Source organism: Haliotis cracherodii, unplaced genomic scaffold (genome assembly GCF_022045235.1).
Source record: "Haliotis cracherodii isolate W230 unplaced genomic scaffold, xgHalCrac1.p SCAF_4, whole genome shotgun sequence".
Lineage (NCBI taxonomy): Eukaryota > Metazoa > Mollusca > Gastropoda > Lepetellida > Haliotidae > Haliotis > Haliotis cracherodii.
The window spans coordinates 56,140,731-56,168,637 of record NW_027266297.1 but is presented as its reverse complement, the minus strand read 5'-3'; the positions used below and the strand labels follow the sequence as shown (position 1 = coordinate 56,168,637).

Here is a 27,907-nt window from a genome sequence, read left to right as displayed (position 1 = left end):
GTTGTTTTAAAACCAACAGTCAACTACTCAGTCTAATACACAAAGCTAACATATAAATAAACAATATAAAGTTACAGATTAAACAATTTTAAACAATGCTGCAGTAAACACCTTGTATAAACAATCAGTATAGCTGGATGTTTTGTGATTATTGTAAGCTGTGAGTAAAAATTTGATCAAATCATCTACTTGATTGTGAACAGGGGCAACTTTGCCAATTTCAGTGCTACATTGAAAAATTGTAAAAACGAACATAACTTTCATAATAACTTCAAAAACCGGGTACTAAACTGTCATGTGGAAAAACCCTGAAGAACATTTTACATAACAACATACAACTCCATTCCTTGCTCCAATATTGATGACATTAGTACTGTCTATCATGCCAAAAGCATCTATATTTTGAATAAAACAAAAAAAAAGATATCCAATGAAATATCCCAAAAACTATTTTAGCAAATCTAATATCTGATTGAGTGAGTGAGTATGGTTTTACGCTGCTTTTAGCAATATTCCAGCAATATCATGGCGGGGTACACCAGAAATGGGTTTCACACTTTGTACCATTGTATCGAACCCCTTTGTACCATTGTATCGAACCCGGGCCTTCAGTATGACGAGCGAACGCATTAACCACTAGGCTACCCGACCGCCCCATCTAATATCTGAACTTCTGCTTCAGAGAGAGTAAAAGAGATTTATGTTGACATCAATTTACCACATACTACAGTTTTAAGTTTAAAGGGGCAATACGTTCAATTAATATCATAAGACTGCCAAATATCAACAGATCTAGATAATTTCTATATACAGTGTAACAGACCATATGTTGGACACAGCAATTGTTTCGTAGTCAAGCACCATAACAGCAATGTACAACTCGGTAGTGAGCATTATTTACACTTAAATAACTAATACTGAATCTAAGGAACACAGTTCTCAGCTTGAATTGACCGCTGTTGTGTTCTGTGCTGGAGTTTCAATCTTGGATTTCTTAACCTGAAAAGAAAAACATAAAAGTAACAGCATGGTCAAGGGGAGATAAGTATGTTTGTTTGTTTGTTGTTTAACGCCTCTATCAGCAATATTCCAGCTATATGACGGCGGTCTGTAAATAATCAAGTCTGGACCAGACAATCCAGTGAGTGACATCATGAGCACCGATCCAGGTAAATGGGATACGCTGACATGCATCAACCAAGTCAGCAAGCCTGACCACCTGATACCGTTAGTCCCCTTTTACAGCAAGTATGGTTCCTAGTCTACCCCGGATCTTCACGAGTCTAATGTCCATCTTCATGCAGAGTTGAAAAATAAGCCAACAATTCCTAACTGATGGAGGCGGTTCTTTTTGAAAGGTTCACTGAAGGAATGAATATGGGAATATATGTAATGTGAAGCAACTGTTTGCCCAAAGCTGTTCTGATCTGTTGAGAATTTCGTGGCACACTATATACTAGCATTACTCTTGGTGCCTTTCGTGTCTCTTCATGAAACATGTCCACTTCTTGCAGCAACAGACATCTGCTTTGTTTCTATATGTCCCCTTAACCTTTTCCATCAGTCAAAGATACAGATTGCACAATTAAAGGTTTATCTTTAGCAAAAGTGTTCAGGTTCAAATTGCTGAAATTTTTTAGGGATAGTTTGAAATATAGGGGTTTTGTATGAAACACAACAAGCACCATGTCACAATGAAAGTAAAATTGAGATTCTACATAATCCTTGGGTTTTAAAAACTGAACGGCATAATCTAAGCATTGCTTGCATTGCTAAGCATTGTTGAGCAATTTTGAGCTTTGTGAAGGATTGTGAAGCATTGTGGAGCATTGTTCAGCATTGATGAGCATTGTGAAGCATTGTTGAGTGTTGTGAAGCATTGTTGAGCAGTTTCAAGCATTGTGGAGCATTGTGAAGCAGTGTTCAGCATTGCTCAGCATTGTTAGGCATGTTGAGTACCTGGTAACTATATTCCCAGCAACAATGAATACAACATATGAACATCAGTAACTCACTTCACTAACAGAGTTCTGTACTGGTGTTGGTACGATCAGGCTCTCGTCGTCAGCTGGTTTACGATCATATTTTCGCCGGTGCATGCCGTCGATCTCTGTCACATACCAGGTTCCTGGGTACAACACCTCAACATTGCCTATTGGGTTGTATGGGGCTGAAAATTCAATGATCTTGTTTTCATTTCAACAGAACATGATTTTATATCTGATAAATATTGCCATTTTCGAACACCTTCAACAAAACCCATTGCCAAAGTTAACAGGGTGGAGAATTACTGGGAAACAATTTGATTTGAATCCCTGATTAAATATATCAAGCCAATATGAAGAAAAGACATTGCTAAAGCCCAAGGCCATGTTCCATAAAGCAATCTTAGCGCTAAGACATTCATAACTCATTTACATGAATTCATAAAAGAGTTAATTATCTACAGCCTGCTTCACTTTGAATTTCCATCCACATTAAACTGCCACACTGGGATGAAACCAACTCAATCATTCACTACACAATAACCAAGGGCCACAAAGCAATCTCAGCGCTACAACTGTCGTAAGTCTATATTAGAATACGAGAGTTACGATAGTCGTAGTGTTAAGGTTGCTATGGAATGAGGCTACGCAAAGAAATACAGGTACACAATCTGATAAGGCTAAATTGGGTAATGTACTTGTCGTTAAGCTGTTGCTTTTCATATATTGGGTTGTGGATTTGAATACAAGCAATTCAACATTAATTGGCTGTGTCATACCGAGATGATGCGTCTCCTGTCGGAGCTTCATGGTCTCGTCAAACTTCTCGGGATCCACCTTTGTCCTGAGGTCCAGGCGCTGCTTCAGGTTGCTGAGACTGGCCACGACTCTGCGCAGCTGTGAAGATGGGGAGATATCATCTGTGGCCTTCAAGGAGAACATGGTAGCAGCCAGGCCGGACCCATAGGAAAACAGGATCACACGCTTCCCTGCAAGTTCCTCCAATGTCCGACTGGAAATGAATGATTGTGGAAATCAATATCCAGTTTGTAAAATCAATGTGCTACCGAAACTGAAAACTAGAAGGTGATGCATTTACATTACCATCGCTTCCAGCAGGGTACCCATTCTCTGTTGGGTGAAATGAGGCATTCATTTAACAAAAGCCACTTGCCTAAAGAGACATCACATGTTTTCAGGTAGATACAAGTTGATATTGCCAGAACCAATCATCTTACTGCATATGTATCTACTGTATATCAAGGACAGGGCTCGATTTAACCCTGATCCCATAAATTTATCAAAGTTAAAACATAGGCCAGTCTGTAAATAGCGACACATTGCTGCAAAACGTAATAGAAACGTGCACATAATCTTGAAGTACCCACTGATTGATGACAACAAGCCTCCGAAAGCATTGGAAATTACACATAACACAGGGATTAGTGATGTAGTATGACTAATAACATTTAGAGGTATTAAGTGTGTTCAAATATGTGTTGACAAGTGAGGGTATTCAGACACAAATTTTATTTTTTTTACATGCACTTGGTGTATGTAGCCCTAAATATTAGGTGGGATTTTTTAATAGTAAGTTGCACTTATGCATGTTTTATAGAACTAAATCAAGCCATGAAGGATAAAATTATAAACTGATGCTCCGGTGTAGAGATACTGAACTCAATGACACAGTACATGAAACACCCCATTCTGTTTTGATACACAATGATTCCTCAAGGAACAACAACCTCACATAATAATACATGTTCCTGTTGTTTGTTTTTTTTGCCCAGTTTTTTGCATGAATTTCTCTTTTCCATGTTACCTGGCTAACAAAAGTTTTTTTTGTTCACCAGCTGGTGTTAAACAACAAACAAACAAAACCTTGTAACAATACCAGAGTGAGTAAAGTTGTTTTAAAACTGCTTCAAACAGTATTTCAGTAACATCACAGCATGTCAGCTTAGAGTGGGAGGAAATCCTGAAGTTATGTAAGTCTTGGACTTTATTCACTTTGGTGGAACTCACAAGCATGGATATCATGCTGATACACCTAGACATATAACTACAAAGAAACAGGATTCGAAACCACAACCACAGCTTCCTGACACGCCCAAGGGGGACAACTCTGTGCAGGGATTTGCAGGTCATGACACCAGAGACTGGACGTACCTGCTGATGAGTGAAGCGAGGCCTCCATACAGGGAGGGGGTGTACATATTCCCCACTTGGTTGGAGATCAGTAATGATGGCTTTGTTTTCTTCTCAAAGGTGGATTTGCTTGCTTTAACAAAGGCACTTTCAACTTGCTTGTCAAAATATGTTGATTCTAGTTTTATTTCCCTGAAAAAGTAACATAAATTTAGAAATAATGATTTATTACAAAACACACAAAAAATTGTCATAATGTATACTCTATATTACGTATGAATAGATATATGGTTACCAAACCATATGGCAATTATGATATACATTGCTAAAATTGTTTACACAATAATCCTTCCAAACAAGATAATATGATCAAGGGGAGATAACTTCTAAAGTATTGGTCAGATTATCTCCCTTTGTCCATGAATGAGCCAGCAAGATGACACGTCATAAATATGAGAATCTTAGCAAGCAATATGGTAACAAAGGGTGAACAGGTTAAAGGAATTGTATCAACTACCTAGAAACACAAGATAGCTGAGATAGTGTTTTCAGTGAACTTAAATTTGACCATATTTTGTAATATTATTAATGCCGCATTCAGTAATTTTCCAGTTGTTTGACAGTGGTCTGTTTGTTTGTTGTTTAACGCCGCACTCAGCAATATTCCAGCTATATGATGGCGATCTGTACATAATCGAGTCTGGACCAGACAATCCAGTGATTGACACCATGAGTATCAACTCATGCAACTGTGATACGATTATGTGCAATCAACAACCGGATCCGTTTCGTCGCCTCTTATGACAAAGCATCCGCACAGGGCTACAGTGTACACAGAATCATTAACACTCACTTCACTGTGATTACATTATCTTTCCAATTCTAAAACTCAGAGGTTTCTTGCTACTTTTGGAAACAGAATTACAAAAATTTATACAGGTGGGCACAAACCTGTGACATTGATAACATTTCAAAATAATTCTGCATACACTTGGCAATATAGAAGATTGCTTCAAAAGAATGAAAACCATTAAACAAATTCAGGCATCAGCACTGATGGACCTACTACAGCGCCATTGATGCAAAGATGTTACTGATAACCACTGATGATGGACAGACAAAAGTTCACTTCTGACCTTCTGTCCTTGTGAGTTGATGTGTATCACATGTGTACAACCTAGCAGGTGAAATGTTGACCCCATGCTTGTCACACCCACCTGAAGTCCTCAAGACCGGCATACTTTTCCTTGAAGTCTGGGCTCGGGTCTCGGAGAAAGTCGTTCAGCATTAGCCTAGCTAATGATTTCTGAACTAATTTACAATATGGAGAATGGAAAAGAAATGCATCTGCTACATCCAGTGTGTTTGGACCAACTGAAAGTGAAAAGAAGATTTAATTATAATAATATGATACATATTACTCATTGAGACAAATGTAGAGAATAGCTTTTGCTTTACATTATTCAGTTTTGTGGGGTAGGATAAGGGCCTGTTTTGCTCATTGGAAACTCAAATTTTAAAGTTGCTGAAATCTTTGACAAATTGGAATAAAAATAATCAAATTATAAAAATCAGGTTGGGTCAAAGATTTCAGTACGTTCAAATATTACAAATGCTTCCCCAAAAACCTCTAAAATTATCCTTTTTGATATACATCATTAATACTGGCATACCGTATTCGACGTAATAAGCGCCCAGGGCTCTCTCAAAATTAGAAATAGGGGGCTGTTATTAGAATATTATTTTGGTGGAAAAAAGAGAGTTGAAAGATAAATTTTGTGGTTTATGCTGACACACTGAAATGTTTATATGCGACAGATACATTTTTCCAGAATTTAACTGCCCATAATTAAGAATGCATATAACACAGGAGTGCGTATCATACGAGAATAGATAAGTCTTGTGTACATTGATCGATCAGAAGGAGTGCTAATTGGGATTTTCACTAGCCAATATATTAGCGCTGTGGGTGTTTATTAGAGCTTGGCGCTTATTACGTCGAATACGGTAATAATATAATACACGTTTTTAATCTACCAACAAACTGCATGTCATTGTTGTATCTGATCACATCTGTCAGTGATTTACCCAACTTTCAATATATGAATGTATGTTACTTGTCTATTCGTGTCACCTTTGATTCCTTTGGCTTGTGCCTTGGCGCTGTAGACCTCGTAGCACTTGTCTAGAGCATGGAGGTAGCACTGGATGGAGAGCTTGCCATCCACGGTGGGGTACTCGGAGGCCATGTCCGGCTTGTAGAAGTCGTACACGTGCTGCATGTGTGTGCCACGGACGCCTGCATCAGACACAAGATGCAAAATGATTTGGTTGGTTGAGTGAATGAGTGACTTGGCGGTGGGCGGAGAGATGTGGAGGCGGATGTGGAGGCGGGATATTGGGATGAATATTGTGAGGGAAGGTTTTATGAAGGTAACAATATTTCTGTCATTTCATTTGTTTAGTTGAAAACCTACCAAATGATTTTCGAAAATGCTATCCCTCCTGGCTTAAAAAGATAATGTCAGAAGACCAAGTTTGTTTGTTTGTTTGTTGTTTAACGCCACACTCAGCAATATTCCAGCTATATGAGGGTGGTCTGTAAATAATCGAGTCTGGACCAGACAATCCATTGATTGATATCATGAGCATCTGTCCACGAAATTGATATACGATGACATGCATCAACCAAGTCAACAACATGGGTTGCCGAAGACCTATTCTACCCGGGTCTTTACGGGTCCAGAAGACCCAAGTAAAAAAGATAGAGACTTAATTTGAAATGTCCTATCAATAACATATATTCTTGAAATACATAATGAATGTACACTCAAAGACCACCAAAGATCATCTAGGTGAAAACAGGCAATGTTTTCTCAAACCATACACTATATCTTAAACATCAACTGTTATTCACTGCTACATGTTACAAGAAAAGATCTGACCGTCTTACCTCTGTCAAAGACAAGTGGGGCATTTGGTCCGAGCAGCATGGCAATGGCGCCGGCGCCACCAGTACACCTGGCACTGCCTGATGCATACACAGCAATATCTCCCGCAACCACCAGCGCATAGCGACCTGCAAACAGGACATTGATATCAAGTTATGCAGTAACCATGACAACACATACAAACTTATTGCAAAAGGTTAAATGTTTAGTAGTCCTGTGCCATGACTGTGGAATTTATATATATACATTGTTACTAGGGCTGTTACAATTCAGTCGCATATTCGGTGAATCGAACCGTATCCATTCATGAATTGATTTCGTTATTCGTTGACACTAGAATCGAATATTTATGTATATGCAAGCATGTGCATTTACATAAAAATATCCATTAGAACATATTATATGCATAGATTTCTTCAAAAGACAACACACTAATACTATTTACTTTGACAGTATTGTGGTCACTAGTCATTGTCACATTTGAGCAGATACTAGAACCTGTGTAAGTGCATTATATAAATGTATAATATATTAATCATTAACAAACCATGTCAAATAATTTATGTTGTTATTGCTTCACTGAATATAACAAATAATACATCAGCTTCTGACTTGTATTCATGAATTAATATTCGTATTCATTACCCTATATTCATGATACAAATCGTATTCGCCTCATTGTGTATTCGTTGCAGCCCTAATTGTTACAAAGAACTTTGGCAAGTCTAGAGCAAACTAAAGTAAGTCTAAATATCTTCATTCCAAAAACAGCAGAAGAGTACAGTTTCTTGTGAAAAAGAAAATTACAATTATTTGAAAGAAATGTTTTCATAGACTATGTGTTACTTTAAATGTTTAGTGCCTAGTCTTCCAGAATTTTGCTAATATTTTATATTTGAATATATATCTCATATTGTGCATGAATTGTTTTTCGTTTGTTGTATGTTGCAGTTATAAATATTCCAGCTACGGTATATCATGGCATATAAATAATAATCTCTCGTTTATATTTTTCTTTAAAGGTCCATTGTGCAAGGCATGGATGTCGTTAGGACTACATACAGGTATATGGTGTATTTCACCAAGTTAACTTGGGAGAAAACACATGGTCCTGTGCAAAGCGCAGAGTAGGGCTGGGGCGGGTAACTCAGGTACCTTGTCGGGTGGGTACTGAGTAGGACCTGGGTACCCACAGGACTACCTGGACCCGTGGTTAGTCACGTGATATATTGTTTAATGACAAAAATAATCTAGAACTCTGTGGTTACACTACAAGTCACTAATGTTCGCATTTCTTTCCGACTATACACCCCTTCGTTCTGACTTTTCATAAGGTTGAATAAAAATATAACTTACTATATTAAACGTAATAAGCGCCCAGGGCGCTCTCATTTTAGAAATAGAGGGCTCTTATTAGAATATAATTTTGTTGAAAAAAATCAGAGTTGAAAGATTGTAGATTTCGTGGTTTATGCTGACAGCCTCAAATGTTTATATACGACATATATATTTTTCCAGGATTTAATTGCCCATAATTAAGGGTGCATATAACACATTAGTGCATATTATACATGAGTAAATAAGTCTTGTCTACATTGATCAATCAAAAGGGGTCCTATTTGAGATTGTTCACTAGCCAATATATTAGCAAATATCGCCGTGGGCACTTATTAGAGCGGGGCGCTTATTACATCGAATACGGTAAGTCAACTTCAGTGTATGCATGATTGTTTAATACATGTATCTTAATACGTTTTTCCAGGGCTATGGTAAAAAATCCTACTCGGACATTTTGTACCTAACTCGAGACCTACAGCGGGTACCCGGGTAGGGTCAGGTAAAAAGGGTGTGTGTACCTGGGTAGTAAATATGGACTCGTCCTAGCCCTGATCACACTGATCCAATGACCTGGGTAATAATGGCGTTCATATATTGAGCAAGTATCAACGAATGGATTATAGCTCATCACAAATACTTACTTCATTATTAATATCAGATAGTGATTTACTTCGTCTTTGAGTACAACAAAATGATGTGTGGGAGGGCAGGGATAAAATCTAACAAGAGTTTGCCACTAACGTGGCTATATCCCCCGCCCCTGTTGCAGAATTTATGACATAATTAAATCTAAACAAACACTAATCTTTTTTAACCGAGGTGGAACTTGTCATGGAAATTGTAATAAAAAGAAGAGTTTGGAACCTAAGTCGATCTTGTTGCCACGGAAACATAAAAAATAAAAATTTCTAAAATTTCTAAATAGCAAAAGGCACCAGCTCAGCATGTACCTGACACACCTGCAAAGTTTGATGAAAAAATATTGAACGCTTTATGAGTTATGCTCCGGAAACAAACCCTACCCTCACAGAACTTTAGTCCATCTTGTTGCCATGGAAACGTAAAAAATAAAAAATTCTAAATAGCAAAAGGCACCAGTTCAGCATGTACCTAACAAACCTGCAAGGTTCTATGAAAAAATATTGAACGATTTCTGAGTTATGCTCCGGAAACGAAACGTGACGGACGGACAGAAGTATGGATGGATGAACAGAGCCCGTTTCTACATCTATAATAATTGATTCAAGATGGCCTAACAGTCAATCAGTTTAACCAACTGAGCATGACATAGATAAAAATGGCTAGTCGCCAAACTCAACCTTCCATAACATCGTACAAATATCAATCAAACGTGATCATAAATTGTATGTAAAATGAATAGGATGCTAAAAAATTCAGCATGTAGGTTACACATACACCAGCATCTCCATCACACTCAGGAAGCCTCATCAACTACACAACAGTCCAGGCCAACTGATGTACATGTTACTCCAGATGTTGCACACAGAGTGAAGGGATACCCAATTACAGCAATTAACTGATTCAAATATTGCAATATATTTCCTTCCAGGTACGGATGCTGGCTGATGAAACATGAGCTGTTTTTTCACAATGGCAATGGTGACAAGTGTTGTCCGACTTCATAATACTTGAGTCATCATATTAAAAAAGTTATCAACACATTCAATACCTTCATTGTCATTAATGAACTATCAAACCAATTTCATTAAAATCAGATCCGACAGATGATATCCCTCTACGTGATGCTCAGAGGACATCCACATAGAAGGTTGCATCTCGTCAACCGTCAGTGAACTTTGACCCTCCAATCAAATCATGCTAATCAGATGTCTGCTTTCTACATTTGGCTCCATTTTTTTACAACCTTAAATCAGAATTTTGATCTTTGCAAAAGAAAACCACAACAGAAAACATTTTCTTTCTTAATTCTGCTGTCATGGCGACTGATTTACGACACCCATTGTCTGAAGAACATTTAATTGCAAAGGCTCATTACCCTGGAGCCATGAATTCTATATGCCTTGAAACACTTAATTGCTGTTATTTATTAGATGCTAATCATATTTGTTAATCCCCATTTTTGTGTACATCGACCGTCTGCCATCCTGAACAGGATGTGCAAGTATGTCACTGATGATTTACTGTTTACATTTATATTTATTACTTACTAAATGTCAGGTGACCTTGGCTATATAAGCCTTGGTCCAGAGAGATTGAGAGAAGGGATTCGACTCTCTTACCAAGCAGACCTCTCTCCCACAGCCCAGAGTGTTGTACCGACTCTCTGTGGCACCCTCAGTTATATTCTAAGATATTGTAAATTGCTCATTGTTAATTGTTCTTGTAAATAAAATTGTGATTAGTCTCCTCTGACTCCGGCTCTTTGCTGACTAATTCCCCCAAAAAATCCAGTACGCCATTTGAACGATCTTGTTCATCCATAACAGTTCCATGTTACTGAAATCAACCGCATCTGGTCCAGACAATCCAGTGATCGATATTGTCTGCAACGATCAACCAAGTCTTCTTGGGTGTAGATGGCACAGCACCCAGAAGCAACAGGATGTATAAAATGATCACAAAAATATAATAGCACTGTTTTATATTTTTCACATTAAGAACTGACCAATTATGTTTGTTTTTGAGATACAGAAATTAGGAATGCTTGTCAATGGAGGTGTCCTCAGATCTTCACGCAGAAAGGTATCACATCGGAATAAACGTTCTGCTTCTAATGAGATTGATTATCAACATGCTTATTGGCATAAGTCATGTGGGTAGAGGTTTGAAAAACATGATTTTATGAGTGAGTGAGTGAGTGAGTGAGTGAGTGAGTGAGTGAGTTTTGTTTAACACCATTTTCAACAAGGAGGGGCCTCAGTGAAATCCACGAGCGCATGTATGGTGCTGACAAACCCAGAAACATAATCGGGGCGAACAGGTTGTTGTTTGTTCTATCATAAAAGATCAAGCGTAAATTTACAGGATGTCTAGTTTCATCATCTTCTCATTCAAACCACACTCAAAACAAAGCTATGGCAGTGACAGGGACTTGGTGTACATCCCAATAGAAAGGAGGCCTTATGATGAGGAGTCCAATTGTAACAAAACCCTTAAAAATGCCAAATTTCTACTTGTCCTTATGATACCTAAACTCAAGTCTTTGAAAGGCATTTAAAAGTGATACACATAAGGAAGAGAATTTATGGATGTCAACTTCTTTATTATGAGGAACACAACATTTCGGAGTATATACTTACTCCTTCATCAGGTGAATGAACGTTGTGTTCTCATAATAAAGACGTTGACATCCATAAATTCTCTTTCTCAATCATGATACCTAAACTATTGGCGGGTTAGTCAAGGACTATGGGACAAGTGGCAATTTCTATAGCTGAACATACTCAGGTTATATACAGGCTCATCAGCATGCAGTGAAAGGTTTAAAAAATGTACATGAATAATTTGCTAACCATTCCATGGTTACATTTGCTTGTTATTGCATAGCAACACTGATAATTCAGGAACAACAGCCTGATATATGAAAGACTATTTCCACAGTTAAGCTTAACATGTTAACAAGTCTAAGAGGGTGAAGTTCAAAGAAGTTAATTATTTCGATGATAAGGTGTTTCACAGACCAAGCATTAAAACTGGGGTAAATAAGGGATTTGAACTGTTGAACAGCATATCCTAGTCTGGCCAAGGGATGTAACTCTGCACAGTGTGTTGTGTCACCTTTTTGAAGGAGTATTTGTTGTGAGTGAGGGAATATTGTTTTGTGCATCAATATTCCAGCTATGTGACAATGGCAAATAATCAAATCTGGGCCAGGAAAAGTCAGCGAAATGAAACATTGCCACAACCTGATCCTCCTAAGTTGGCTCTTTCGACATGCTCCAAACCTTGTTCTGGTCCGAAATCTGAGAAACATTACTCAAAAGTAGGTGAACAGTTTCTCTACTGTTATAAATTATCAATCACAAATCAATCAATTTGCCTTTTCAAACCCAACAAAACCCCAACACTTGCTTCTGTTTAGCAGACTTAGACTGAGGCTGAGATTAAGACTGAGATTGAGACTGATTATAATTGAGACCGGTCTGTGAAGGGGGTGAGGGTGATGACGAGTTGCATCCCTGAGGCATGCCAGAAATCTTTGATTGTGTGTTCTGAATTGTGGTTCAACCTGATTATGTTTGTTGGTTTGTTAGGTCTGAACAGAATTCTTAACATTTGGAAGCATGAATACAGTAGCTCTTCCTGGGAACAAAACCTTGAAGTCCTAATGCCTAGCTCCACTACAGCCCAGTTGTTATACATGCAGAAAAAGCAAACAAAAAATTGCTTAAACAGCTCAACTCTCCTGTAGTTCTTGAAAAGGCAAACAGTCAACATGTTCAGAAGGAGAACCTATTGAGATATGTGACCCATAGGGGCATGGATACAGGAGAAATTGATAGAAGGAAATCCACCTGTTCTCAGAAAACAAGACTATGGGTAATGATATAAATAACCTACTTGCAACATGAAATTACATATTATCTGTTGGGGTGAAAGATGTCTTTGTTTCTATTGTAGTTGCAACTGTTATTTTACAAGGTGTTTTGAGGTAACTGATCTCACATCAACACTTTCCCCCATATGAGCCTCCTGTATAACAAGTAAATGGTCCAGAAATAGCTCTAGTGTTATGACATACTGGCACAGTATTAACTATTATGTACCCCAGGTCAATGACCCTGTGACAATTCATATCTGACTGACCTGTGACCTGTGACCTAGTCCAGGGCCTCTAGGGGCTGATCTCCCTGTCCATTGATCAGCTGATATGAGACCCCCCCCCCCACACACACACACACACCCTAATTCACTGTGACCTCACTGATAGATATCTGTCATCATATCATGTAAATCTGCCAGTGTCATATTACCATGCTGATTCTGTTATATTGCTTGAAAAGCTATGCCTGGGATAGAAGGCAGGGTGCCACAAGTAGGATTAAAATAAGTTCCAGTGCCTAAGTGCACACATAGAAAACGGGCTGTGGGGAAGCATAGTGGTGAAAGCGTTCGCTTGTCATGCAAAGGCCCAGGTTCGATTCCCCACTTGGTCACGATGTGTTAAGCCCATTTCTTGTGTTCCCCGCCCTGATATTACTGGCATATAGCAAAAGGCAGCGTAAAACCAAACTCACTCACTCACTCACTTAGAAAACATTTTTTTTTACGATTTTATTTAAGTGACTTAAGACAGTGAGAATTATGCATGGGAGCAGATAACCTGGACAAACAGGGTTGGTTGGTTTGTTGTTTAACTCCGCACTCAGCAATATTCCAGCTATATGACGGCGGTCTGTAAATAATCGAGTCTGGACCAGACAATCCAGTGATTGATATCATGAGCATCGATCCACACAATTGGGATCGATGACATGCATCAACAAAGTCAGCGAGTCTGACCACCCGATCCCGTTACGAAAAGCATAGTCGCCTTTTACGGCAAGCATGGGTTGCTGAAGAGCTATTCTACCCTGGCTCTTCACGTGTCTAACATGGGAAATTTAATGACGGCTGTGATTGTATGACGGATCCCTATCATTTTGTCTGTTCAGAAAGTATTGATTAATCTGCAAGAACAAATTTGTTCTCAGTTCTAAAATCTAAGTTAGGTATAGGAGAACCAATATATCACCATGGAAGGGAACACCAGGAATAGGTGTAACACATTGTATCCATGTTGGAAATCAAACCCAAGTCTTCAGCGTGACAAGTCAACACCTTAACCACTAGGCTACCCCACTGCTCTAAAATAATATAGAGGCATGGGTGGCCCAGACATTAAGGTGTCCCAAATTGTGCAGAATGGCATCCATTAGACACGCCAGAAACACATGATCATGGTTTGAATCCCAGATCCCCGTATTGTGACAAGTAAAAACTCACCATCCCATGAACTTGATTCAATCCAGTTGAGGGCATTAAACAGTGCATTGGTTCCTCCATAACATGCATTTGTTGTGTCGATGCCTTCAACGTTGGAGTTGCCGCTGTCCTCAAACAGCTGCATCAACACAGTCTTCACACTCTTGGATTTGTCTATAAGTGTCTCTGTGCCCACCTCCAGCCTTCCTATTTCACTGTAGGCAATCTGATTCCTCTCCATCAATGTCTGCACCACAGTTAAACACAGAGAGTTGATATCTTCTCTATCAGAACAAAAGCCCATTTTGGATTGTCCGAGTCCGATGGTGTACTTTCCCTCAGAGACACCATCAAATTTCTCCAGCTCCGTCTGGTCGACATACTCAGAGGGGAAATACACCTCCATTGCAATGATGCCGACATCCTGTGGCCATCCCTTGTTCTCGGTCGCTGTTGGGCCAGGCATTTTGATTAGGTTGTGGTTATCCACTGAAAACAGAATGGAAAACTTGTAGACATGAGAAGCATTGAATTCTTTGGGGTTCCAGAACACAATAGACATTTGTTTTCGACTCTAAAACTCCCACCCTCTCAGTAGCATCTTGTTACAAAGACATTTTTCACAGAAATATAATTAAGTATTGGTAAATACACATAGTTCATTGTCGTCGACTACATATATTTAATGTCTTATGGCAGCGTAGAAACTAACACTACTAGTCCACTAGTCTTTATGATGATAACCTTTAGCAAAACCACACAAATTGCAAATTTCTACCAGTCCTTATGATACCTTAACTATTGGGCAGTTTGGCAAGGAGTACAGGACTAGTGCTAATTTCTAACCCTGCTTGTGGTTTTGGATATTTTTCTTCAGTACTGCACCCCACAATCTCTTTAATCAGAGTCTGTACATCACTACACAGATTCATCTAGAATTTCTAACTAAGTACACTTGACAGGCAAATTAGGGAACTAATATCTTGCCTAAAATTTTGTATAAAAGTCTAATATTCTAATATTGCTGGGTTAGTTCAACAACACTTAAATGTAATTTGGTACATTTAAGTATAAAATTCCTTTTCTCCCTATTGGACATGTTCTAAATGAAATACAATACAAAACTAAAACAATAGCTGTCATAACAGATATGACCAAAGATGTCTACCTATGAGTTGTATGCCAGAAGCTCAGGTTTCTAGGAAATTCAAACTTCCACCTGAGACATGCTCAGTCCACATCAATATTAATTTGTGTTAATTGCATGGGCACAGCATGAAGCTTTTAATTTATTCCTGCAATAGTCACAGCATGAAGCTTTTAATTTATTCCTGCAATAGTCACATTTAATAATGGGGCGCATGGGTGGCCCAGTCGTCTAAGGCACCGCCATTCGCTGTGCAGATTTGTGTCCCTTGGGCACGCCAGAAACCTATGATTGTAGGTTTGAATTCCAGTTCCCCCCCGAATATGTTTCTAGGTTTGTCAGCACCATACTCCTTGAGGGTTTCACCAAAGTGGAACATCTGAGACCTGCATCATTTCAGGATTTCCTCCCACATTAATACTGTTTAAAGCGGCGTTAAACCACACACACTCACTCACTCACATTAAATAATGAATGCTCACCAAAGTGTTCAGCGTTAGTTCAAAAAGTAGAACTCAATCCCAGAATCCTTAAACCAAAAGGATTCTAGTCAGGTGCATTCTTTGAGCTTATACAATTTGAACCAGCATGTTAAAAACAAAATATAGGTTTAAAACATACGTTTGTTTGTTGTTTTACGCCGCACTCCACAATATTCCAGCTATATGATGGTGGTCTGTATGTAATCGAGTCTGGGCCCGACAATCTAGTGATTGATATCATGAGCATCGATCCACACAATTGAGATACGATGGCGTGCATCAACCAAGACAGCAAGCCTGACCACCCGATACCGTCATTTACTTCTTACGACAAGCCTGGGTTGCTGAAGATCTTTTCAAAGCCGGATCTTCATCTTCATGGGTCTCTCTCTAATTCTCTCTCGGAGGCATGAGTGGCCAATTCGTCTAAGGCGCCGCGATTCGCCGGAAATCTATGATTGTGGGTCGAATCCCGGTTCGCCACGATTATGTTTCTAGGTTTGTCAGCACCATACCCATGCTCGTGGGTTTCACTGAAGCGGTAAACGTCTGAGACCTGCATCACTTCGGGCTTTCCTCCCACATTAAGCTGACATGGCCTGATATTACTGGAATACTGTTAAAAGCGGTGTTAAACCCAACTCACTCTCTCACTCTTTCTCTCTCTCTTTCTGTATAATATTGTTTAAAACCTTATTTTGTTCTTATGCATAATATGTAGTGATATTTTAGTGATAAAGGAAAAGTTTGCATTTGTTATGTTAATCAGTCTCATATTCATACCATCACCAAATAATTTACTTGATAATCAACAAAAACATATTTTGTACACTTGAGCCAATTAAGGTAATAATGATAGGAAGATAAGAAAAAGAAAAGAATATTAGTTTCCAGTTGCCTTGCTGAAACCCTGCAGTACAACAAAGTGGCTTGTCAAGTATTCTCTTATGTATCAATGCATTGCAAATATACATCAAATATTATGCAGGGTTTTTATGCAGTTCAGAAATGTGCATCCAGTATGCATAAATGTATAGAATGGATGCAGAATAAATATATATTCCGAACCGAAGGACGCACAATAATATTCATAATACCAAATTCTTGACAAGAAATATAAAGTTCCTGTAATGAAAGTAAGTATAAAGTCTTACAGTACAGTACACTACACCATTTCATTACTTTACAGGACCTTCATATTTCCCGTAAGGACCCTTGAAATTAGTAGTTGGGAGTCCTCTGGACCCCTAGTTTTGTGGGCAACTACAAATGCTGATATGATACCCTACATGCCTACCTTAGTATTGACTCATGTACCTAATTCTGAATCGATTTTCAAAAAGGTATTATTTACAAATTTTAAAATAACAAGGCCTGACAACACCTCTGCCACAAGCTACCTTCCTGTCAATTACCAACCCAATGCTAAATCTGATTGCATGATAATATTAGAATCAGCCTGAATGAACCAGTCATGCTGTTTACTTGCAACAACCTTCAGTCAGCCGGGCAACATGGAACATGGAGAATTTCACTCAAAACCGAGTCAAATTAAGCATCACAATACATATCGATAACTGACGAAGCCATATACAGCGTTCCAAAAATAGTGAGCCAGTATGTTTTACTCAGATCTCAGCAATATTCCAGAAGTATCACGGAGAAGACTCTAGAAATAGGCTTCACATGCTCATGGCTCTGTACCCAATATGCGGGGATTCGAATGTGAGTCTTCGGCATGACCAGTGAACACTTTAAAGGGGAAGTGTACACGCAAAAATCACTTTCTTGCTTTTTCTAAACAAAACGCAATTTTAGAATTAGTTAGTATCTGTGTTTGAAAATATACACTCATTTTTTTTCACAGTGAAAGTAGGAAGCTCACAATAGTGTGAAATTGATATGCCGTTATGAGGCCTTCGTTTTACGAGCGAAATAGGCCTGAGTTATCCCCCTTAGATTATGACGTAATTGGTGCCAATTCAACTGGGTCCCTGTCTATTCTCAACGCAAAAGATATCAAGGACCAGTTTGCGATAAAACAACATGGTCTACGACACACTCCGGCGCAGTGGTGACTCAGCATAACACAATTCTGGCTGGCATCTGAGATGCTAGAATCACAAAACTGTACCTACACCACGTGAAGCGGCTCTAACAAAGCATGATGACGTCATAATGTTTATCAATTGGCACCAATGACGTCATATTGCAAGGGACATAAGCCATGGTGTTTTTGTTATGGAAATAGAACACTTGGTAAATGTGAAAAATATAAATCGTTTTAGTGCAAAACATATGTTAATTAAATATGATGTTTTTATATTTTTGTCTATGACACTTCTATGTTAACACTTTTAATGTGGAAAAAGTACAAGAAAAAAAGGTTCATTTCCGTGTGAACTTGCCCTTCAACCACTAGGTTCTAATTTTGTCGGCTTGTTATGAGCCATGACAGAGGGCCAATTGTCAAGACAAAGCCATCTAGAGTTACTCGGCTAAACATTACCACAACACACAGAATTTTATGTATTTGTGGTAACCTTGAAACTTGATACAATAAACCTACCCCTAAACAATGCACTGTCAAATGTACATGGTTAATGGTTTAACCTGCCATGCATAGTGGACACGTAGGGTGATTTTGATTAATATAGGATAATATAGGCTGGATCTACTCATCAGTCACATATTAAATTCAATGATGCGATAAACAGTACATCTTATACTTCATTAATGATCATTTCAGAAATCATTAAGAATATATTTGAAGTACATCAAGTAGTTCTCTTATTGTTCAACATTTTTGGACATAAAATGTATAATGCATAGTCCAAAATTACAGGTCCAGTTCAGTAATACAATCAGCTTCTGTTTTTTGTTTTTACCAGTGGTTACACATCAAACCTGTGTAATATAACCATCTGTTTTTCTCAATGATCATGACATATAGTGACTTATAGAGCTTTACTGTATTGTCTTGTTTCAGTCCTAAGTGAACAATACTATGAATACATTCATTGTCAGACATCTGAAGTAACATATCTTAGTATATGTTATGTTTATATATATGATTAAGCATGACGTACAGGGTTAACCTCTTTGGTTTCGTGAACAAGGCGTCGAACCTCAGATCAGAAGGTCGGTGGTTCAAATCAAATCAAAGTCTGTGATTGGCATGAAAAATGAAGTTGACTATCATATGTTCATATCAAAATTGAGCAAAACAAAGTTTCAGTACTCTATTGTGCGGCTCAATACTCTACTGTGCGACCAGGGCCCCGTTTCTCAAAGCAATCTTAGCGCTATGGTAAACGTAAGTCCAATACTTTAACATAGGCTTACGATCATCGTAACGCTAAGATCGCTTTGAGGAACGAGACCCTGAACGTGTCTTCTGTTGACGGGGGAGTATGTGTCAGGGCGTGGAGTCCCACAGATGACATCCTTACCTAGTCGATTTGCTGAAGACGTAGGCTCGATCTTTGGTCATGTGGACAATGCGTCCGAACTACGATCAAAAGGTTCTTGTTTCGAATCCCACCACATGACTCGGAAACTGCATGCGTGCTTGATGTATGACATGACTAAGTACAAACATGAAAACAGCCAACATGTAGTCTAATATTACATCACGATCACATGCTTGACTCGATTGAATTTTCAGGAATCAACCAAATATATATATCCAGACTACGTGATTGTTGTGTTTAAACACTGCCGAGTTGACAGCATCTTTCAAATAAATATTAAAAAACCTAGCTGAACACTCGTTTCAGCTGATTTCTAATTTCGTCCCAATCGCTTGCTACAAAAAAGACATTCGAAACATATACTGTGACATGTACATCACCCATAATATGTTTTAAGATCCTGAATATACGACCACCTTACCTGTTACTCGTTTAACCTTCACGGCTTACCAACACCGATTGGACTCCCCACAAAAGCTGTCTGCTATTAACAACATTCACAAACTCCATGCGTCACAAAGCGGAAGTGTTCACTCCGCAGCATGAGAATCCTAGACCAATCAAAACGGCGCTTTCAAAAGCACCTGACGAAAGATAACATGGGACCACATTGTTCCCGTAGAGACCCTCACACCATGGCCTCATCCGATCGACAAACCAAATAACACAAATAGAAGCGGTCGTACGAAATCAGGTCTCCTTAGTCCAGATAAACATATCTGTAGAAAAACTTACGGTAGATAATCCCTTCGCTTATTTAACGACTTGTTATTGAATCGAAAAGTGGGCGTGCCGTGGTGTATACATTTATATTGTTGATTACGGCAGGTTCTAAAAAAAGATGTTAACAGTATCTAAAATTAGATAGCTTGAACGCAAGTCAAATGCAGCAACGATGATGAATAACTGACGCAAGTGTCTAAAATCAAATATACGTCAACTGCTATGATGTGTAAGATTATTTCCAACTATATAACAACACAATTTCAATACAGAATGAGAAGAAACACATATATATATATATAAGTAGATATTAGGTCTGGAACCACTCCAAATTCACTACCAGGGTACCCGACCCCCTATTACCCGACCCTACCCGGGTACCTGCTATAGGTCTCAAGAGTTGGGTACAAAATGTCCCATTGGGAATAGTTTGACCGAAGCCTAGGCATTATTAGGTATAGGTGTTAAACCATCTGGTCATGCATACACTAAAGTTGACTGAATTGAAGTTTTATCTTTATTCCATTTATAAAGGTCAGAAGGAATGGGTACATAGTCAGAAGGAAATGTGAACATTATTGACTTATTATGTAATCGTGGAGTTCCCTATATATTTTGTCATTGAACAATATGTCACGTGACTAACCACGGGTCCGGGTAGTCCCGTGGGTGCCCGGGTCCTATGCTCACTACCCACCCGACTCAGGTACTCGAGTTACCCGTCCTAGCCCCAGCAGATATTAATTTAATCAAAGCTTTCAGCACAGGTAAAGCAAGAATAACACAATAATACAAAAATAATAATAAAATAGGGTAAAACAAAATAAATAAAACCAATAACAGAAACTTTAAAACAACATTAAACAAAGGAACAGGTACATTGTGCCTTTTTAGGATTTACGTTGCTGGATCAACATGTTTGTGAAAACGCCCAGCAAACTGCAGTGAAATGGCCTGATACGTCACACCACGGCAAGGTCTCAAGGTTACCAGGGCAGAGCGGACACTGGGTGGACTTTGAACCAGAGTCGTGAACGTAGAACTCCGTGTAAGTCAGTTGGGTTTATTCTCGCTTAAACGTATTTCAGGTAACGTAGGAGGAAATCCCAAAGTGATGCGGATCGCAGATGAGGCTTTACCTCTTTATTGAAACCCACGAGCGCGGGTATGATGCTGACAAACCAAGAGGTTTACCCGGAGTGAATCTAGGATTTGAACCGTCAATCCTGTTACGACAAAGGAACGTATAACTGTGTTATGGTATTTTAGAATCTTGTATAATCAGGTAGTTATGTGGCAATTAATGTGTCAGCTGGTGTCAACGACGAAGTCCTTATTCGCTCCTCCTTCTTATCAATATTGGTTAACATTACATGTTTATATTCTCCGGTTTGAAACAACTACTACTACTACTACCACTACTTCTACTACTGCTGCTGGGCGGTCGGGTAGCCTAGTGGTTAAAGCGTTAGCTCGTCACGCCGAAGACCCGAGTTCGATTCCCGACATGGGTACAATGTGTGAAGCCCATTTCTGGTGTCCCCCGCCGTGATATTGCTGGAATATTGCTAAAAGCGGCGTAAAACCTCACTCACTCACTACTACTGCTGCTGCTGCTGCTACCACTTCAACATTAACCACCACCACAACTACTACTACTACTACCACCACCACCACCACCACTACCACCATCACCACTACTACTACTACTACTACTACCGACACCACCACTCCTACTACTAACACCATCACCACTACTACTACTACCACCACTACCACAACTGCTACAACTACTACCACCACAACTACTGCTACTACAACTTCCACAACTACTACTAATACTACTACTGCTACTACTACTACTACTACTACCACTACCACCACTACTACTACTTCCACCACTACCACTGCTGCTGCTACGACTACTACAACTACTACAACTACATATTTTCTAAATTCCTGAATTCAGTACAAACATTTAAGTTGCCTTCCAGCTTCGGTAAATGGCCTTGTGCCTGGTTGAATATGCTCGAGGCTGTCACCAAAATAGATTCAAGGGGGTGTATGCATAACTACAGTGAGTTGAATAATTCTCCTTTTATCGCGTAATAACTCGATGTTATATAGTGTGCTCGTTCAGGGCAAGACTGCCACACATACTTTATATGACTATGTAGTTTATGTAATGACTTTTGTCATATAAAATAAAATAGGGTGTTCTTTAACTTCTTTTGAGTAGTATCTACGGTAGTCACCCTATCAAACATCCGATCGTTCCACGTGAAATAACCTGATGATCGAATGAATGCACTCATCGAATAAATACTAGTATATAATCATCGTATAAATAAAAGTATATATTAGTCCTGCGTGTCCTTATGTTTATAGGTAGGTAAATGTCAATAAAACACACGTTCAACATGGATGAAAATATCACCATGTGGCGAAAACCTTATTATCGACCTGACCTAACTGACGACACCAAGATTAGATTAGCAGCAGATGTAGGGGTCGGGCGTTGGGGGAGATCACATTTACATGAGCATACTTATTTCTGTTACTACAGGAAAATGTTATTGCCATGTGAGTTTTATAATTGGTAGTAGTTTTCACGCCGACCCCACGGGGTCATAACAGTTAATAACGTCCTGACTATTTCTGTCCACTATGCGCAGTTAATTACACGGGTTTCCGACACGGTGTGTGTGTAAAAGAGAGAGAGAGAGAGAGAGAGAGAGAGAGAGAGAGAGAGGTGAGGTGAGGTGAAATGCTGTTTAACGTCGCGTCCAAGATTATTGCACTTATATAGCGACGTTGAGAGAGAGAGAGAGACAGAGAGAGAGTTTGTTTGCGTGCGTGTTTGTGCCACATCGACATATCCATAACAACCACATTGACATATTCGTACCAATTACAGTGACATATCTATACCACGTATATGTCATACCCACAACAAGCACATTGACATATCTATAACAACCACATCGACATATCCACAACAAGCACGTCGACATATCCATAACAATCACATTGACTTATCTATAACAACCACATAGACATATCCATAACAGCCACATTGACATATTCGTACCAATTACAATGACATATCTTTACCACGTATATGTTCATACCCACAACAAGCACTTTGACATGTCAATGACAACCACCTCGACATATCCACAACAAGCACGTCGACATATCCATTACAACCACATCGACATTTCCACAAGAAGCACGTCGACATATCCATTACAACCACATCGACATTTCCATAACAAGCACGTCGACATATCCATTACAACCACATCGACATATTCGCACCAATCACAGTGACATAGCTACACCAAGAAAATTTTCATATACACAACCACATCGACATATCTATAACAACCACATCAACATATCTATAACAACCACATCGACATATCTAGAACAACCACCTCGACATATCCATAACCGCATCGACATATCTATAACAACAACATCGACATATCCGTAACAACCACATCGACATATCTATAACAACCTCATCGACAACAACCACATCGACATATCTATAACAACCACATCGACATTTCTGTAACAACCAGTGGGTGGGTTAGTGTGATCAGTGAGTGAGCGGACGGGTGAGTAGTTGGGTGAGTGTGAGTGAGTGAGCGGGAGAGTGAGTGTAAGTGAGTGAGCGAGCGGCCGGGTGGATGGGTTAGCGTGATCAGTGAGTGAGCGGGCGGGCGGGCGGGTGAGTGAGTGAGTGAGTGAGTGAGTGAGTGAGTGAGAGGGTGGGTGAGTGAGTGAGTGGGTGGGTGGTTGAGGGAATGTGAGTGAATGAGTGAGCGAACGGGCGGGTACGTAGGTTAGTGTGATTAGATGAGCCGTGCGAGCGGGTGGGTTGGTGAGTGTGAGTGACTTAGTGAGTGAGCTAGCGGGCAAGTGGGTGGTTGAGTGTGAGTGAGTGAGTGAACGAGCGGGTGGGTGGGTATATGTGTGTGTGAGTGAGTGAGTGAGTGAGTGAGCGAGCGGGGAGGAGGGTGGGTGGGTGAGTTTGAGTGACTTTGTGAGTGAGCTGGCGGGTAGGTGGGTGGTTGAGTGTGAGTGAGTGAGTGAACGAGCGGGTGGGTATGTGTGTGTGTGTGTGTGTGTGTGTGTGTGTGTGAGTGAGTGAGCGAGCGAGCGGGTAGGAGAGTGGGTGGGTAAGCGGTTGGGTGGGTGGGTGTGAGTATTGGTGGTGGGGGCTTTGAGTGAGTGAAGTAGTGAGTGAGTGGTATGTGGGTTGGTATGCTAAAGTGGCACATGACCAGGATAGTCTAGGACGGGATATATACCATGTTGGTCGAACCCACGATTACGAGTATTGGCTCACAATACAATAGCACTCTTCTTCATGAGGGGATTCCCAACCGACCGTAGACAAGGGGCCATGGGTAACCTAACCTGGGCGCCGCGATTCTCTGTCCAGAGTTGCGTCCCTTAGACGTACCAGAAACCTATGATCATGTGGTTACGAATCCCCGATTCGCCCAGACTATGTTACTTGGTTTTCAAGCACATTTCAAGTACTTCAGGGCAAACCTCTAAGATCTCACTCACTCACTCACTCACTCACTCACTCACATCGAAAGAAGGCCAGAACATTTTCCCCCAAAAAATGAGCAAATTGTTGGACACAAGCTGATTTCTGTAAACCAAGTCAGTACAAACACTGTTGGTAAAATATCATCTAGATTTCCTCTAAAGCAGCTTTATTCACTAAATGTGTCATATTTCTGTACTCATAAGTCTTGAAATGAAAGGTTATAGAATGAAAAGTTTCTCCAACATCATTGTTTATTATTATTATAATTCTTATCTTTATTCAAATACAAACATCTTGAACAAACCCCATCACCTACACCCCATCCCCTACCCTTTACAATTGCGGATTACCTTTCTTGCAACAGTGTAGGAATGTATGTAAAGATTTATTGTGAATGTAGATAATTATAAAAAAAAGTTTGGTGGCATAGAAATATATAAATGCTTCACGGACATAAATGCAACAGGAAAGTGACGACTGACAGAACCACAGAAAAATCTATGCGGGAAATGAATCACATTTTGTTTACAGACATACAAAGGCTCAGGTTTTAAAGCGACGCACTGATGCCTGAGAAAATATTAAAATATTAATTCACGTACAACAATTCAGTTCCGCCTTCCTCCATGCACATGATGGGTGGTATCGGTTCCGCGTTCAGTCTAAATGTATTTTCCGTGTAAAGACCTGGTGCACTGAAATAGGCCGCTATTTATGTACCCATGGGGATTCCTGGTAAGAATACAGACCTAGTCTTGTAGTGAGAGGCGACTTAATGGATTGGATGGTCAGAATCAGTGAATCAGTGATCAGTGATTGCATGTCACCGTATCCCAATTGCGTGGATCGATGTTCATGCTGTCAATCACTGGATTGTCAGAAAGCGCCTCGGTTATTGGTATATAGCCTGCACAACAAACAATGCAAACAAACAAAACAACAGAAACACTGTTGATGTTGTAGATTCGCCACATTTACTCCCCAAACATATATTGTGATCTAAAACAATTATCAAAAATATCAATTTGTGAAAAAAAAAATTATAACTTGAGTAATGTACAAATATACTTAATGTTCCTTTTGACATTTTAAAAGATTACGAAAGAAAAAAGGCAACATCAAACAGAATTTATTGCGTCCAATGGACAAAACAGATCTATCAGCTGATAGAAAAAACATCTTCTTTAATTTTTTATAAATCTGTTTGAAAATCATTGTGGTATTTGTCAGTTGAATGTAATCAATATTTCGTGTCAATGGATGAGGTTAGTTGATCTTTGATATTTGCAAGAGGCCGTCGTCAGGGCGGCTCTGTCTTGGCGTAATGTTTTCTTTTATCGTGCAGAACGATATGATTAGAAACAAATATAGATGGAATTAGCCTTTATAGTAGCCTAGTTAGTGGATAACCTAACTTATAATTAAGACTGATCGGAAAGTACGTTGTCTACTTGTCTAGTAAAGCTATTTGTTGGAATATTATCATTAGTGTCATGATTAATTCAGATAATTGTTTTTTTAATTTGAGCAACAAGAACTATACTGCCTTTTCTTGTCGCATAAGGACCGCCTCCGTGGTCTACTGGTAAAGCGTCAGCCCGGAGAGGGCCGGGAAGGCCCGGGGTTTGATCCCCGTCCGCGTCCGCGTCATACCAAAAGGTGGTACTTGTTGTTACCCTGTCTGGCGCTCGGCATACCCCCTGGATGCCACAGGGACATATATGTCCCTCCTCTACAACCCTCACTTTGAAGTCGAATATAATTCAAAATACACCACCCACACAAATCCACTTCACAGTTTTGAATAAGGTGGGAAATTCACTGTTCTGTGATATCATCCACTGGCATTTTGAGCCAAGCAAAAGTACTCAAAATGACCCCTGAAATTTGGTACATCGTAAATGTCGCCATTTTTTACGCATTACTAAAACACCACTCATGACGTTATTTACAGCATGTTTTGAAATCAAAATTGAAATACTTGGAGAAATGAATTTCAAAAATAGCATATAGTGATCAAGGGTATCTGTCTTTTATCAAATCACCAATGATCAAAACGTCGCTGATAACCACGAACGCCGAAGTGAACTTTCCGCCATATTGGATAGTGTTTACAAAATCACGTTTCAGGTAGACCGGTTATGAGACGCCTGTAACATCACGTATATTTCAAACTTAGACTTAGCTACGATACATAAACAATGATCTTTGTCACCAATACAAAGTGGCTAGATGAAATCAAGCAAAATAAGTTAGGTGTGAAAACGAACGCTGTGCTCGAAAAACTGCACTTGTTTGAAATGTAAACAAAGCAAAATTAAGATTTTACACAGTGTAGCATTTTCTCCTATTTTGAGCTATCCATTCGTCAATTCGTTCAAGATATTGGCTCAACGTTTTCAGAATATGCATGGGAAGAGAATCGTAGGAAGGATTAGGGAATTTAAAATAGATACATTGCAATGATTTGATATTTTCAACAGAAATTGTCAAAGTTACTGTCCTGTGTGACGCCATGACTGACGTAAAATCACGACAACAGTATTTAGGCTATCGGAATCTCTGACTATTTCCATTGGTTTCAATGACAGTTATAACAACAAGTAACAGTACATAGATTGTCAGAATGTTTCTAATTTCTTACATGTCGCATTTATGCATATACGATCCCTGAATCAACGAAAGTCCCTTCGTAAAATCCCGCATACTGTTGACAGTGAAAACGCCATTTTGTAAAAGTCGGTCACCTGTCGACATGTCAGACGTCAACATTGTTGTACATATTTGGTAATTTCTTTGAGGTGAAGGTCCTTGAATGAGAGTGCACAGTATCATTGTATATATGCTGTTTACAGTTTCAGTTATGAAGTAGATTTTGCATATATTTTATACATTTTTTTGCACAATTAATTTCACTTTGGATATGTGTCAATGTTCAAAACGTAAATATAAGCCACAACGAACCTTTGATCATTTCCTGTTTGTTTGAACATTATTTACATAAGAATTGGTAGGTTTATAGTATCTAATACAATATTTCTTTCCTTTGGACAGGTGTTACAACATGAAGTGTAAATGGAACTGCAACGTATTTCATGGGATTTGTAATAGGCAATATTATAAGTTCACGAATAGCCG

The 27,907-nt window shown here is 39.2% G+C and overlaps 1 protein-coding gene across 1 annotated transcript; it reads right to left on the bottom strand.

Moving 5' to 3' along the window:
* Positions 1–605: 605 nt before the first annotated feature.
* On the bottom strand, positions 606–19,977 carry LOC139479808 (hydroxymethylglutaryl-CoA synthase 1-like). The gene is made up of 9 exons (XM_071262687.1): positions 19,895–19,977; positions 14,393–14,860; positions 7,090–7,215; positions 6,271–6,435; positions 5,354–5,510; positions 4,158–4,328; positions 2,765–2,997; positions 2,016–2,170; positions 606–999 (listed from the first exon to the last, which is right to left on the bottom strand). The coding sequence occupies exons 2-9, from the start codon at positions 14,835–14,837 to the stop codon at positions 940–942; spliced, it is 1,512 nt and encodes a 503-aa protein (XP_071118788.1). The 5' UTR covers positions 14,838–14,860; positions 19,895–19,977; the 3' UTR covers positions 606–939.
* Between the last annotated feature and the right edge of the window lie 7,930 nt (positions 19,978–27,907).

Excerpts from the sequence above, each read along its gene's own strand:
- LOC139479808 (XM_071262687.1), bottom strand. The coding sequence starts at position 14,837 with ATGCCTGGCCCAACAGCGACCGAGAACAAGGGATGGCCACAGGATGTC. Across the intron at positions 2,998-4,157 it reads CTCGCTTCACTCATCAGCAG|TCGGACATTGGAGGAACTTG; the intron begins GTACGTCCAGTC and ends ATTCATTTCCAG. Across the intron at positions 1,000-2,015 it reads TACAGAACTCTGTTAGTGAA|GTTAAGAAATCCAAGATTGA; the intron begins GTGAGTTACTGA and ends TTTTCTTTTCAG.